We start from the raw sequence: 12,659 nt of genomic DNA on the forward strand, positions 1-12,659 counted from the left end.
AGGCAGGTTACCTTCGTTTTCTTGGGCACAGGGTCTATGGTCGTCTGCTTGAAACATTTTGGTATTACAGACTCCGACAGGGAGAGGTTGAAAAATGTCAGTGAAGACACTTGCCAGTATACTGTAGAGCTCTTGAAGTGGTCGTGAGCTGTTTGCTCTTCAAATGCTGAAATGCTTTAATGACATGGAAAGGTGCTTTAGCGTTAGCTCGTTAGAGACGTACATTAGCTTTAGTTGAAGTCTCTGGTGGATTTGACTAGTTTGTGGTCATTGCATATATGGTCTCACTTGAACTGGAATGTAATGATTCCATGGATTAGTCACTTAATATAATTGATATGGTCAAACAAATTATTTGACTGCAGTCCTAGTCATAAAAACACAACCATGACATAGGCCTAGGCTATACACAAATTGGGCTACATAGAATGTTTCCAAGCAGCAACAGTCAGGAGAACATATGCATAGGAAGACTAGAGCAAGGGTTCACCAGCCATAGGCTGCCCTCTCCACCTCCACTCTACCTCAGACTGTGTCTGTGTCTGATCCTGGACCTGTCTATGGACCTCACCCCATCCAGCCCTCCAGTACTACTGGGAGATCCCAGGAAGGACATTGTTTCAAGCCTCCTGGCTTAGCTCCTAGCTTCAGAATGTACAGTATACCCTCTGAGCCATCTAAACCCTGCACGACACACACACACACACACACACACACACACACACACACACACACACACACACACACACACACACACACACACACACACACACACACACACAGACTCCAATACCCCACACCCTGCATGGCCACACAGCAATAAAAAGCAGCTAATCGTCTCTGGGTCTGGGGCTCTGGGCTCGGCTCATAAGCCTCCTCCAGCTGGGCCCTGCGGTTAGCACATCCCTGGGCCCTGTTGCCGCCGAGCCCCTCATTTATTATTTAGGGGGAACGGAGCCTCCTCTTGGGAACCTGAGCAAACACCTAAGGGGTGTGGAGGGAACGTTAGCCTCTGTCTGCATACGAAATGGAATCCTATTCACTACATAGTGCACTACTTTTGACCAGGGCCCCTAGCTCAAATGGCACCCTATTCCAATATAGTGCACCAGTTTTGGCCTGGATCCATAGGGAAAATGGCACCCTTTTCCCTATGTAGTGCACTACCTTCGACCAGGGCCCATAGGGTTATATAAGTAGTGTGCTACATATGGAATAGGGGGCCATTTAGGATACAGACTCTTTCCTCTTGGAAACAGGACCCAGGTGTAACTGTCCTCTCACTTGCCTGCGTCAGTTGTCACTGTATGCACCCTATAGATAAGGGCTGCCCATTTCCGGTCCTGGAGTAAGTTTTGTTTCTACCTGTTAGTCAATTGCACTCACCTGGTGAGGATGAAAACCAGACTTGTTTCGGCCCTCGAGGGCCGGAATTGGGCTGCCCTGCTATAGATTCATTCACTTTTACACATAAAAACATATATGCAATGTGCTTATTGTACATTGACAGACACTAATAACTGTAGAAAGCTAAAGTGGTTCAATTTACCATGTTGCTCTTTAGAGAGTATAGGCCTATACTTATTGACTTAAGTTAGTTATTTATGGTTTAAAAAGCTATATCACATCTAAACTAAACCCCCTGTCCTCACAGCAACATTATACTCCGGTGCTTAGGCTGCCATCCAAACATTTTCTTATCTGTTTAATGGACAAGCGCAGTGTGACATGTGAAACATCATGCTCAATGTAGACAAACAAGCTGCTACGGACAGAGCCAAGACCGAGCCAGACAGACAGACAGTGGACAGGGCCCAAAACAGAATGGGGTTGTGATAGGTACGGTAGGAAAAAAAGTTGAGAAAGTAGACAAGCTCACCCCAGTCACTCCAGACACATGGCCTATTGAGCATAGAATGGGTTGGAAACTCAAAGGCTTGAACCATGGCTGCTGGGTTTTTGGAGATCAATAATAGGTTGATTTACCATTTACCTATAGCTTCAACTTCTTGTCTGTTAGATTCGAGTTGGAAAGTCCACTACTCCAGGTTTAGGACTACTGTGCTGAACTGTCTGTGTGAAAACACCACGGTTATAACCTCTAACCTGGAACTTAAACACGGCTTCCTAGTTCCTACCACCTCCATTATAGGGATGTGTGTAGTTTATCCGCCATTTTGCCCTGAACATTCTCTAAGTGACTAGTTTTGTTTTCAACCCAATAGCCTGTATAAATCTTTTGAATTAACTTGTTTAATAAATGCCACGTGGAATAAATGGGTTAGGGTCAGGGTTAAATCACTGCATTGTTTTTATTTTACGTGTAATGAAATCGGATATTGGAAATTAAAAATGCAAATAGAAACCCTGTACTGTGCTAAAGGTGTTTGGCTCATTGGCTGTCTGTATTTCTTTAGGACTTAGGTTAGGTGCGTGTGTGTATGCGTATGCATGAGCGTGCGCCCCTGGACTCCTCTAGTGTCTCCTTCAGCAGTGAGTGCACTGTCTCTGTCTCCCCATGCAGAATAAACAGGGCCTACTCTGGGGTCCTGTTACCCAGCAGCCAACACTCTCACTTTCCTAGCTGTGTAGTGCTCCGTAAGGAAATCAATCCTTTAACTAACTTAATGATATGGCTGTCACGGCAACCTGGACCCCTTCTCTTTCTCTCTCTGTCTCCCCCCCAGTGCATCTGCTCTTAATAAGCTGTCACATTCTCCAGGCCTTTTCCACGTCAAACGAGAGCCGAGCGTGTTCCTAGCAGAACCGAAGCTTAGTGTTTACTTGATAGCTACCTACACAAATAGTGTTTACTTGATAGCTACCTACACAAATTGCTAGCTAGAACAAAGTGTTAATAAGATACAAATTCATTAAAAAGATTTAAAAGCAATACAAATACAATCCAGCCCTCTCTTTCACCTCTGTGCACCGGCCTGACTCCTCAAGGCAAGATGCTCCCTGCGCTCCTTGTGCGTTTCAGCCACCTCCAGAGGAAGGCTGAGAGGTCAAATTCAGTAGGGCGACAGGTATCAGTACCGCTCAACACATTGATTTGGTGTTGTCTCCTTGCGAAGGCATGGTGGAGGAGGCAGCAGCCTAACTACACTACAATACACCACCACAACAGCAAGCCTCTTTCCCCTCAGCAGGCTCAAGTGCTGTCTACATTACCATTTTATGGCTGCTTTAAGGGTCAATTGGCCACAAGAGGTGCTCTTGAGCTAATTTGAAAGTCTTTGAGCTAGTGCTCAGTGGCAGTTAGATGGTTGAGGATGGCCTTCTGCATGCTCTGTCTAAAGCTCCTAATCACAATGTCCAGGTCACCAAGCCAGACCAGACCAGGCCATCTCCAGGGCTCTGCTGTAAGCCAACCCGGTGTGAGAGAAGATGAGAACACAGCCAGGCAGCCAGCAATTCTCTTCCTCTCTGGCTCTGTGAGACTAAGGGCTAACCTAGGTTCTTGGGTAAACACTGACTGACAGGCATTTTAGTCTCAAGCCTGCACATCTGTCTGTCTGTCTGTCTGTCTGTCCGGTCTCCTGGCCTGTCTCCCCTGCCTGGTACAGTCCTCCTCACTGAGTCTCTTTCCCTCCATGTTGAGAGGGGTTGATGAGGTGTTCTGGAGTTAGTAGCTGTAGTGATCTGAGCCACCAGTGGATTCTGGATACACTCCGTTGGCTACTGCTGGAAACAGGAGCGGAGGGATGGAGAGGTGGTGAAGAGGACAGGTGGGTGGGTGAGTAGAGCAGTGGAGGGGTCATGCCGAGCGTCTCTGGCCAGACTACGTTAACCAGGAGCTCCAGACCTCCTCGTGGGTCCCGCAAGTCGAAACACAATCCAGCCCTCTCTTTCATCTCTCACTACCTCCATCTTTCTGTCTCTCTCTCTCTCTCTCTCTCTCTCTCTCTCTCTCTCTCTCTCTCTCTCTCTCTCTCTCTGTTTTTGGAGGATGTGCTCCCCTGTTGTTGGCCTCTCCTCTGTGCCCTCCTCAGTGTGTTGGTACTGGACTGCCATGCCACAGGGGTTCCCTGCCATTGAAGCCAGGATCACAGACAAAACTTTAAACCTGGTAACCATGACTTTGAGTCACAGCAGGGGTTGACGTCCAAGACTAATTACTGAAGATAAGGAAGACTGATGTTGTCTTCTTAGGGTGGCTTAAATCCCTTCTGGAAATGTTCTCCTACTTCAAACATTAACATCACCTCCAATTCAGGTTTCGTATTCCTATCCTTTAGTGTATTGCTGTGTGAATTTTAATCCTGTGGGGTATTTCTGGAACGGGACACAACCTGGCCTGGGGGCTCCACTGGGAGATCAGGACACACTGGTTCATTGTAGCCTGTTTTCTGAAGCGCCTCTCCCTGTAAATGTACACATTCATCCCTGTAAGCCCCTCACTTCAGGGACCTCCGCTCTGCTCTGAGCATCTAGGCAGCGTTTTGCGGGTGAGCGACTCCACTGCTCTTTTAAAAGAAGAAATTCTGTATTTGTCATCCTGCTCCGTCCTCTCCTCACTGCAGTCAGGATCCTTGCCTTTGATTCCTGCCTGTGGCTGTGCATTCTCCTGCCTCTAGCCCTTTGAATACATCCCCAATTGTCATGCTCTGACCTAAGAGAGCTGTTTTTTCTCTGTTTAGTTAGGTAAGGGTGTGATATGGGTGGGCATTCTGTCATGAATGCTATCTTCAAATTCCCCGTCATAAATTAGCGTGCCGGTAGTTCCACATATTTTATTGTGAACTTGAACAAAAACAATAAACAGGTGAAACTGAAACAAACGTGACGTTCTGGGGCTGCTCACACACAGCTGCACAAAAACAAGATCCCACAAAAACACAGGGAAAAATAGGCTGCCTAAGTATGGCTTCCAATCAGAGACAACGATAGACAGCTGCCTCTGATTGGAAACCATACCCGGCCAAAACATAGAAAACAAAACATAGAATGCCCACCCACCTATCACACCCTGACCTAACTAAACAGAGAAAACACAGCTCTCCTAGGTCAGAGTGTAACACATTCTATGTTTTTTGTTTCTATGTTTAGTTCTTGTTTTTCTATTTCTATGTTGAAGTTTTGGGATGATCTCCAATTAGAGGCAGCTGGTTCGCGTTGTCTCTAATTGGAGATCATATTTAAGTTGGGGTTTGTTCTATTGTGTTTTGTGGGTAGTTGTTTTCTGTTTCGTTCTCGTAACCTGACTGAACTGTTGACTGTCGTTTTTTTTTTTGTATAAGTGTTCGTTTTCATTAGAACATAATTATGAGCACGCAACACGCTGCGCCTTGGTCCTCTTTATACGACGCCCGTTACACCAATGGCCTATTCCCTATGTAGTACACTACATTTGACCAGGACCGTCAAAAGTAGTGCACTAGCCTATATAGGGAACATTTTGGAGGCATAGGGTGCCATTTGGGAGGCATCCCTAGCCTCTAGTTCTACTCTAGGTTTAGCTTAGCCCCTGACCTGACGTTGCCTGGCTGTTACACACTACCTCTGTGTTACAGACCTGAGGTTTTTCCACCGCCACACACACACACACACACACACACACACACACACACACACACACACACACACACACACACACACACACACACACACACACACACAGACTTTCTGCCTGCCAGGAGCACTAGCAGTGTATCGCTGGGGGCCTGAAGAATGCAGCTATGATATGTAAAGCAGCTCATAATGACTTTAAAATACGTGACGGCGCTGGCTCTGACATGGGCCCGATCGGCAGGCGGACAGATGCATTCCTGTCCTCTGCTCCACTCACGGACCGAGACGCCGTTTGGATGCGGTCCTGTAGTTGTAAATAAAAGCATTGCCATTGGATCTCACATTTTAGCAGCGAAATTCCACAGTAACGAAGCAACAGACCGGTTCCTGGTAACTCGGAGTCGGTGGAACTAGCTAAGCAGATGTGATTCTCATTCTGGAATGCTGGAAGGCAGAAGACAGTGACATTGTTTCACCTTGTTTTTCAGAGCGATAGATGGATGTGCAGCAGGACAGATGAAGTAACTAGAGCTTCTCCTGTGCCCTTTTATGGGCTGTGGGGTGAGGATCATGAACCCTGTAGGCTGAAGAGATTAGGCTACTGTAGAACAGTACAGAAAGAGTATTTAGCTTAGTCCTCTGTCTGCAATGTGATTCATACCGGTTATCAGTATCCTTGAGATACTTGAGGTTTCGAATTGTGATTGCTATCGCTACATAAGCGCACAGTTATATCTTACCTCAGAAAGTGTGTCAAACCTGTGTGATGTTGATCTTTAAATCCATGCCTTCAGATTTGTTTGATTCTCCGGGCTACCAACCCTGTGTCTGCCGTAGAGGCATCCCTGTCCCAAGCCTAAGTCTGAGTGTGTGTCCGAAATGGCACCCTATTCCCTATATAGTGCACTACTATTGACGAGAACCCTATGGGCCTGGTCGAAAGTAGTTCACTATATAGGGCAAGGATGGGCAACTTTGATGGGGGTGGGGGCCGTATCATGAGGGGCAGCAGTTACTTGTGGGTCGATTGATTAGACGCCTTTTTCAATTATTAGGCAATTTTCTCTTGAATCATACAGTAGGTCTATTTAGAAGAAACTCATGGACAAAAGGAAACAGATAAACCCTAAAATTAATACTATTCATGTTTTGTTTTTTTTGTAATTCAAGTATACATTTCCCATGTTAATTACCAAAAATTACTGAAGATTCCGGTAACTTTGGTAAACTAATGGTAGCTTTGCAACCTGATCTGTGCACTTCTCCTCATCATAGATTAGATCCTTTTCAATATATAGAGTTCTTCTAGTTTAGCTATGTTGCAACCTATTTCCCTTCTATAAAAAACACCATAGTCGCTCTGCAATGCTCTGCAGGTAACCTAGCGGTTAAGAGTGGTTTGAATCCCGCGCCGACAAGGTGAAAGATCTGTCTGTGCCCTTGAGCAAGGCACTCAACCCTAATTGCTCCTGTAAGTTGCTCTGAATAAGAGCGACTGCTAAATGACTGAAATGACAAACAACATGATGTTTTGTTCAAATAAAATCCCCTTCATTTTTTACCCTGGTCGGTGACAGAAATGAAAAAGCTAGGGAGAGAGAGAAACAGATGTTTTAATAACACAGCAACTGTAGTTGTTAACAACGTGTTAGAAAACAAACTCTCTCATCCTCATCTCATTATTCTCCTCATCCTAGTGAGGGATTCTCTGGTTGTGGTTTGTCACTGCTCCATGTCTGCAGAGAGATAGAAGGAGGAGGCAAGCGAGAGGGAGAGAAAGAACGAGAGAGCGAGAGACAGAGAGCGAGAGACAGAGAGCATGAGTGCCGTGCTACGTAGGCCCAACAGGCTTCATGATCACCAAGCCAGGTTTCTTCTGTCACCCAAGCCAGAGGGCTTACTCCCCCTGCCTCGTCGTGCTGGAATGTCGGTTGGCTGCAGGGACATCCAGGAATAATCGAGGATCCATGGCCTGGGCCCAGCTGTCACTCAACCCTTGGCCCAGCTCAACACCCTCGTCCTGGGATATAGGGATGGAGCGAGAAGCAGTGGGGGAGTGGTTGTCCCTCTCCGATAATTGATTGGCTCTGACAACATCCTGTGTTGTCGTCGCATTCTTCGACAGCAGCTCGTACATCACACATGACAGCTGGGTTGATGTCACTGACAGATCTGATCATATCAGCCTCTCTCTCCCTCTGTTCCTCTCGCTCCCTCTATTCCTATCTCTATCTCACTCTCTCTTTCTCCCTATCTCTTGATCGCTCCACCCTCTCTCTCTCTCTCCTCCTCTCTCTCTCTCCCCCTCACTTCATCTTCGGCTCTTTCTCCCTGTGATGATAGCAGCGAGAGATGTGGGTCTGTCTGTGTAAAGTGTTAAAACATGTTTTTTTCCACAGTTTATTTTCCTGTCCTAGGACTAACGCTGGGTTCTGACGTTGCAGTGCTGTTATTGATAATGAAGTATGTTGTGAAGCTGTTGAAATGTTTAGTAATCCATACCCACTAAAGCAAATCCAGTGGGTGGACGAGAAGGGGATTGATTGTACAATTGGAGAATGAACTGAACAGTACTAAAGCAGTCTGTTGTGCTCCGGTAGCCCTCTGATAGTGTGTTTCTAGTGTGTGTATTTGTGTGTGTGTGTGTGTGTGCGTGTGTGCGTGTGTGCGTGTGCGCAGACACGAGCTACCTCAACTGGGACCCTAGCCTGCCCTCTGCCCTGTGTGTGTTTGCTTAGCCCAGCCTCCCCGCTGACCCTCCAACCCCTCTCTCACCACAACAATCTATATTTTCTTTCTCTCAATCTCTCCTTTGTTTCTGTTTCTCCTTCAGATCCACGAGAGGCTGCAGCACTATGAGGATCGTAGTCCTGCCCCCGTCCTGGAGAGCGCAGGGTCCCTAGCCACTGACGTAAGTAGCTAACTACTCCTTGCCCCTGTTTACACACACACATACCCTATCCCTGCTCCCCCGCTGAGTCGCCTGCTGGGAATCAGATCTGGTTTCACTGTTGTTCTTTCTCCTCCCCATGAACTCTGACCTCGCTCCATGTAGCTACCAGGCTCTTCTCATTCTCAGAACCAAATGACTCGCCTGTTCCAATAACACTGCACCCTTAGATCCTACTACCCCCTCAACCCCCTCCTCCACCATTCCCTCCTTTCTACCCCCTCTCCCATACATCCAGCTCCCATGGCCCCAGGGAGAGAGTGATCATTGTCAGAGGGCAAAAGGAAGGAGGGAGAGAGGGAGATATGGCAGAAATGGAAGATGGATGAGAACGTCAGGGCAGAGGACAGGAGACGAAACGACAGATGAAAGAGGAGAAATGAGTCGTGGAGCATAAATACAGGAAAAAAGAGAGAGAGACAGGAGGCGTCACACCATCACCTGTGGCACGCGGCCCCTCAATTTATTATCCTGTTGTCCTGTCCCCAAAACTCCACTGCTGGCTCCACTGGTGTGTGTGTGTGTGTGTGTGTGTGTGTGTGTGTGTGTGTGTGTGTGTGTGTGTGTGTGTGTGTGTGTGTGTGTGTGTGTGTGTGTGTGTGTGTGTGTGTGTGTGTGTGCTCCACTGTGTGTGCGCGTGTGTGCTTGCGTGTGAGTGAAGACAGAGTGCAAACATGGCTACCAGTAATGGGTTTTTTCCTTTTTGTATGGCCGTTAGTACCTCTGTTCCGATCATCACAATGCTGAAAACCACGCTCATTGTTAACTACACCCACACACCTGTATAAACCACTGATCCAGTCTGGCTTAGTACTGTAAGTGGAGGAGGAGGGACAGCGATGGTTTAATGGTGTGGTTTTGTTTTAAATCCCCTGTTCTGTTTATTGTAATCAAAGTGCTGTGGAGTATTCCTCTCCTTCTAGAGAGCACACAGCCATACAGTACCAGTCAAAAGTTTGGACACACCTACTCATTCAAAGATTTTTCTTAATTTTTACTATTTTCTACATTGTAGTAAAATAACACATATGGAATAATGTATTAACCAAAAAGTAACCAATATATTTTAATTTAGATTCTAAAAAGAAGCCACTCTTTTCCTTGATGACAGCTTTGCACAATCTTGGCATTCTCTCAACCTTCTTCACCTGGAATGCTTTTCCAACAGTCTTGAAGGAGTTCCCACATATGCTGAACACTTGTTGGCTGCTTTTCCTTCACTCTGTGGTCCAACTCGTCCAAACCATCTCAATTGGGTTGAGGTCGGGTGATTGTGGAGGCCAGGTCATCTGATGCAGCACTCCATCACTCTCCTTCTTGGTCAAATAGCCCTTATACCGCCTGGAGGTGTGTTGGGTCATTGTCCTGTTGAAAAACATATGATAGTCCCACTAAGCGCAAACCAGATACGATGGCGTATCGCTGCAGAATGCTGAGGTAGCCATGCTGGTTAAGTGTGCCTTGAATTCTAAATAAATCACAGACAGTCTCACCAGCAAAGCACCCACACACCATCACACCTCCTCCTCCATGCTTCATGGTGAGGACCACACATACGGAGATCATCGGTTCACCTATTCTGCGTCTCACAAAGACACGGCAGTTCGAAACCAAAATCTTAAATTCGGACTCATCAGACCAAAGGACAGGTTTCCATCAGTCTAATGTCCATTGCTCGTGTTTCTTGACCCAAGCAAGTCTCTTCTTCTTATTGGTGTCCTTTAGTAGTGGTTTCTTTGCAGAAATTTGAACATGAAGGCCTGATTCACGCAGTCTCCTCTGAACAGTTGATGTTGAGATGTGTCTGTACTTGAACTCTATGTTGCATTTATTTGGCCCTCCATTTCTGAGGCTGGTAACTCTAATGAACTTATCCTCTGCTGCAGAGGTAACTCTGGGTCTTCCTTTCCTGTGGCGGTCCACATGAGAGCCAGTTTCATAATAGCGCTTGATGGTTGTTGCAAATGCACTGGAAGAAACTTTAAAAGTTCTTGAAATGTTCCGTATAGACTGACCTTCATGTCTTAAAGTAATGATGGACTGTCATTTCTCTTTGCTTATTTGAGTTGTTCTTGCCATAATATGGATTTGTTTTACCAAATAGGTCTATCTTCTATATACCACCCCTACCTTGTCACAGCACAACTGATTGGCTCAAACGCATTAACAAGGAAAGAAATTCCACAATTGCACACCTGTTAATTGAAATGCATTCCAGGTGACAACCTCATGAAGTTGGTTGAGAGAATGCCAAGAGTGTGCAAAGCTGTCATCAAGGCAAAGGGATGCTACTTTGAAGAATCTCAAATATAAAATATATTTTGATTCGTTTAACACATTTTTGGTTGCTACATGATTCCATATGTGTTATTTCATAGTTTCAATGTCTTCACTATTATTCTACAATGTATAAAATAGTAAAAAAAACTTTGGACTGGTACTGTATATATCAACGACTTGGTTAGGGCACTAGAACAGTTTGCAGCATCCGGCCTCACCCTACTTTACTCTGAAGTCAAATGTCTTTGGGATGATCTTGTGCTTCTGTCTCTAAACAAGGTGCGCCTACAGCAGCACCTAGATCTGCTGCGCAGATTCTGTCAGACCTGGAATCTCAGTAAGACAAAAATAATTATGTTTCAAAAATGGTCTAGTTGCCAGGACTACAAATACAAGTTCCATCTAGACACCGTTGCTTTAGAGCACACAACGAACTATACCAACCTCGGCCTTAACATCAACACTACTGGTAACTTCCATAAAGCTGTGAACGATCTGAGAGACAAGCAAGAAGGGCCTTCTAGGCCAACAGTGTTTCCCAAACTCAGCCCTGGGGCCCCCCTGGGTGCACGTTTTGTTTTTTCCCTAGCACTACACAGCTGATTCAAATAACCAGGGGAGGGCCCCAGGACCGAGTTTGGGAAACCATGTTCTAGGCCAGGGGGTCAAACTCATTTTAGCTCAGGGGCCACATGGAGGAAAATCTATTCCCAAGTGGGCCGGACCGGTAAAATCATGGTATATATAACTTAAAAACAACAACTTCAGATTGTTTTCTTTGTTTTAATACGATCAACATAAAACATAAAGCTGGAGCCTGAGGACAGTGTGTCCACAATAGTACAAGCACAACATCACTATTAATCATAAAACACCTCAAGTTTATTTGAAAATTCTAAAGAAAAAGAACACACAAACACACAATGCCTCAGTGATTCACAGAAGTATATCACAGATCACAGAACTATATCAGGGTGTCTCATGCAGCACTTTAAGTGGGGTTGCATAGTTTATTTGACTCCTGATACCTGGCATCTTTTAGCTTTCACCAGCGCATCAATATCAGGCGTCACATCCTGAGTGGCAGCCAACTTCAGGATGTGATTCAAGTGCTTGTGCGTGAGCCTTGAGTGCAGCTTTGTTTTATTTATGCTCATTACAGAGAAAACTTGCTCACAAAGATATGTGGTTCCAAACATGCACAACAGTTTTGCAGCGAGGGCTGTCAAGTTGGGGTAACCTGGCAAGAGATTCTGATAAAATGTGTCCAAGCCAGCTGCGGCAAATTTGCCCTTCATATCCGAGTCACACTGCAAGTCTATTATTTCAAGTTGGATGCTGACGGGCAGATCAGAGGGATTCACGGTGAATGGCGAGCAAAAAACTTTGAAGTCTTTCTCCAGTTCACCAAAAATCTGAAAGCGTTGCTCAAACTCCTGTAACAGTCCCGTTATTTTATCTTTGAACCGCTTCATGTCTGCCACATGTTGGGTCACGCACACATTTTTCAGACAGGGGAAATGAGCTGCATCACCACCGGCGAGTTGCGTCTCCCACAATGACAGCTTCAACTTGAAAGAACGTATGCTGTCATAATACTGCGTGACAACTTTGTTGCGCCCTTGCAGCTGTTTGTTCAAGTTATTCAGGTGCTCTGTAACATCCACCATAAATGCAAGGTCCTGCATCCATTCTGCGGAATGAAATTCTAACACTGGTTTGCCCTTTTCTTCCATGAACTGTTCAATTTCTTCTCGTAAATAAAAGAAACGCCTAAGCACAGCACCTCGGCTTAACCATCTTACCTCAGTGTGGTATGGCAGGCCATAGATATGGTCTTTCTCTCTGAGAAGGCTGTCAAACTGACGGTGATTCAGGCTTCTGGATCGGATGAAATTAACAGTTTGGATGACCA

At 45.8% G+C, this 12,659-nt stretch overlaps 1 protein-coding gene across 7 annotated transcripts in view; it reads left to right on the top strand.

The window, feature by feature from the left end:
* The window catches only part of LOC106590020 (MAGUK p55 subfamily member 7), a 284,039-nt gene that overhangs the window by 154,943 nt on the left and 116,437 nt on the right, over positions 1–12,659 (top strand). For all 7 annotated transcript variants that reach the window (XR_006762736.1, XR_006762737.1, XM_014180502.2 and 4 more), the window contains one exon: positions 8,348–8,425. Coding sequence is in view for 5 of the 7 variants with exons in the window: in XM_014180502.2 (XP_014035977.1) it covers positions 8,348–8,425 (78 nt within the window). In the remaining 2 variants the exon portion in view is untranslated. The remainder of the gene's footprint in view (positions 1–8,347; positions 8,426–12,659) is intronic.

This window comes from Salmo salar, chromosome ssa29 (genome assembly GCF_905237065.1).
Source record: "Salmo salar chromosome ssa29, Ssal_v3.1, whole genome shotgun sequence".
Classification (NCBI taxonomy): Eukaryota; Metazoa; Chordata; class Actinopteri; order Salmoniformes; family Salmonidae; genus Salmo; species Salmo salar.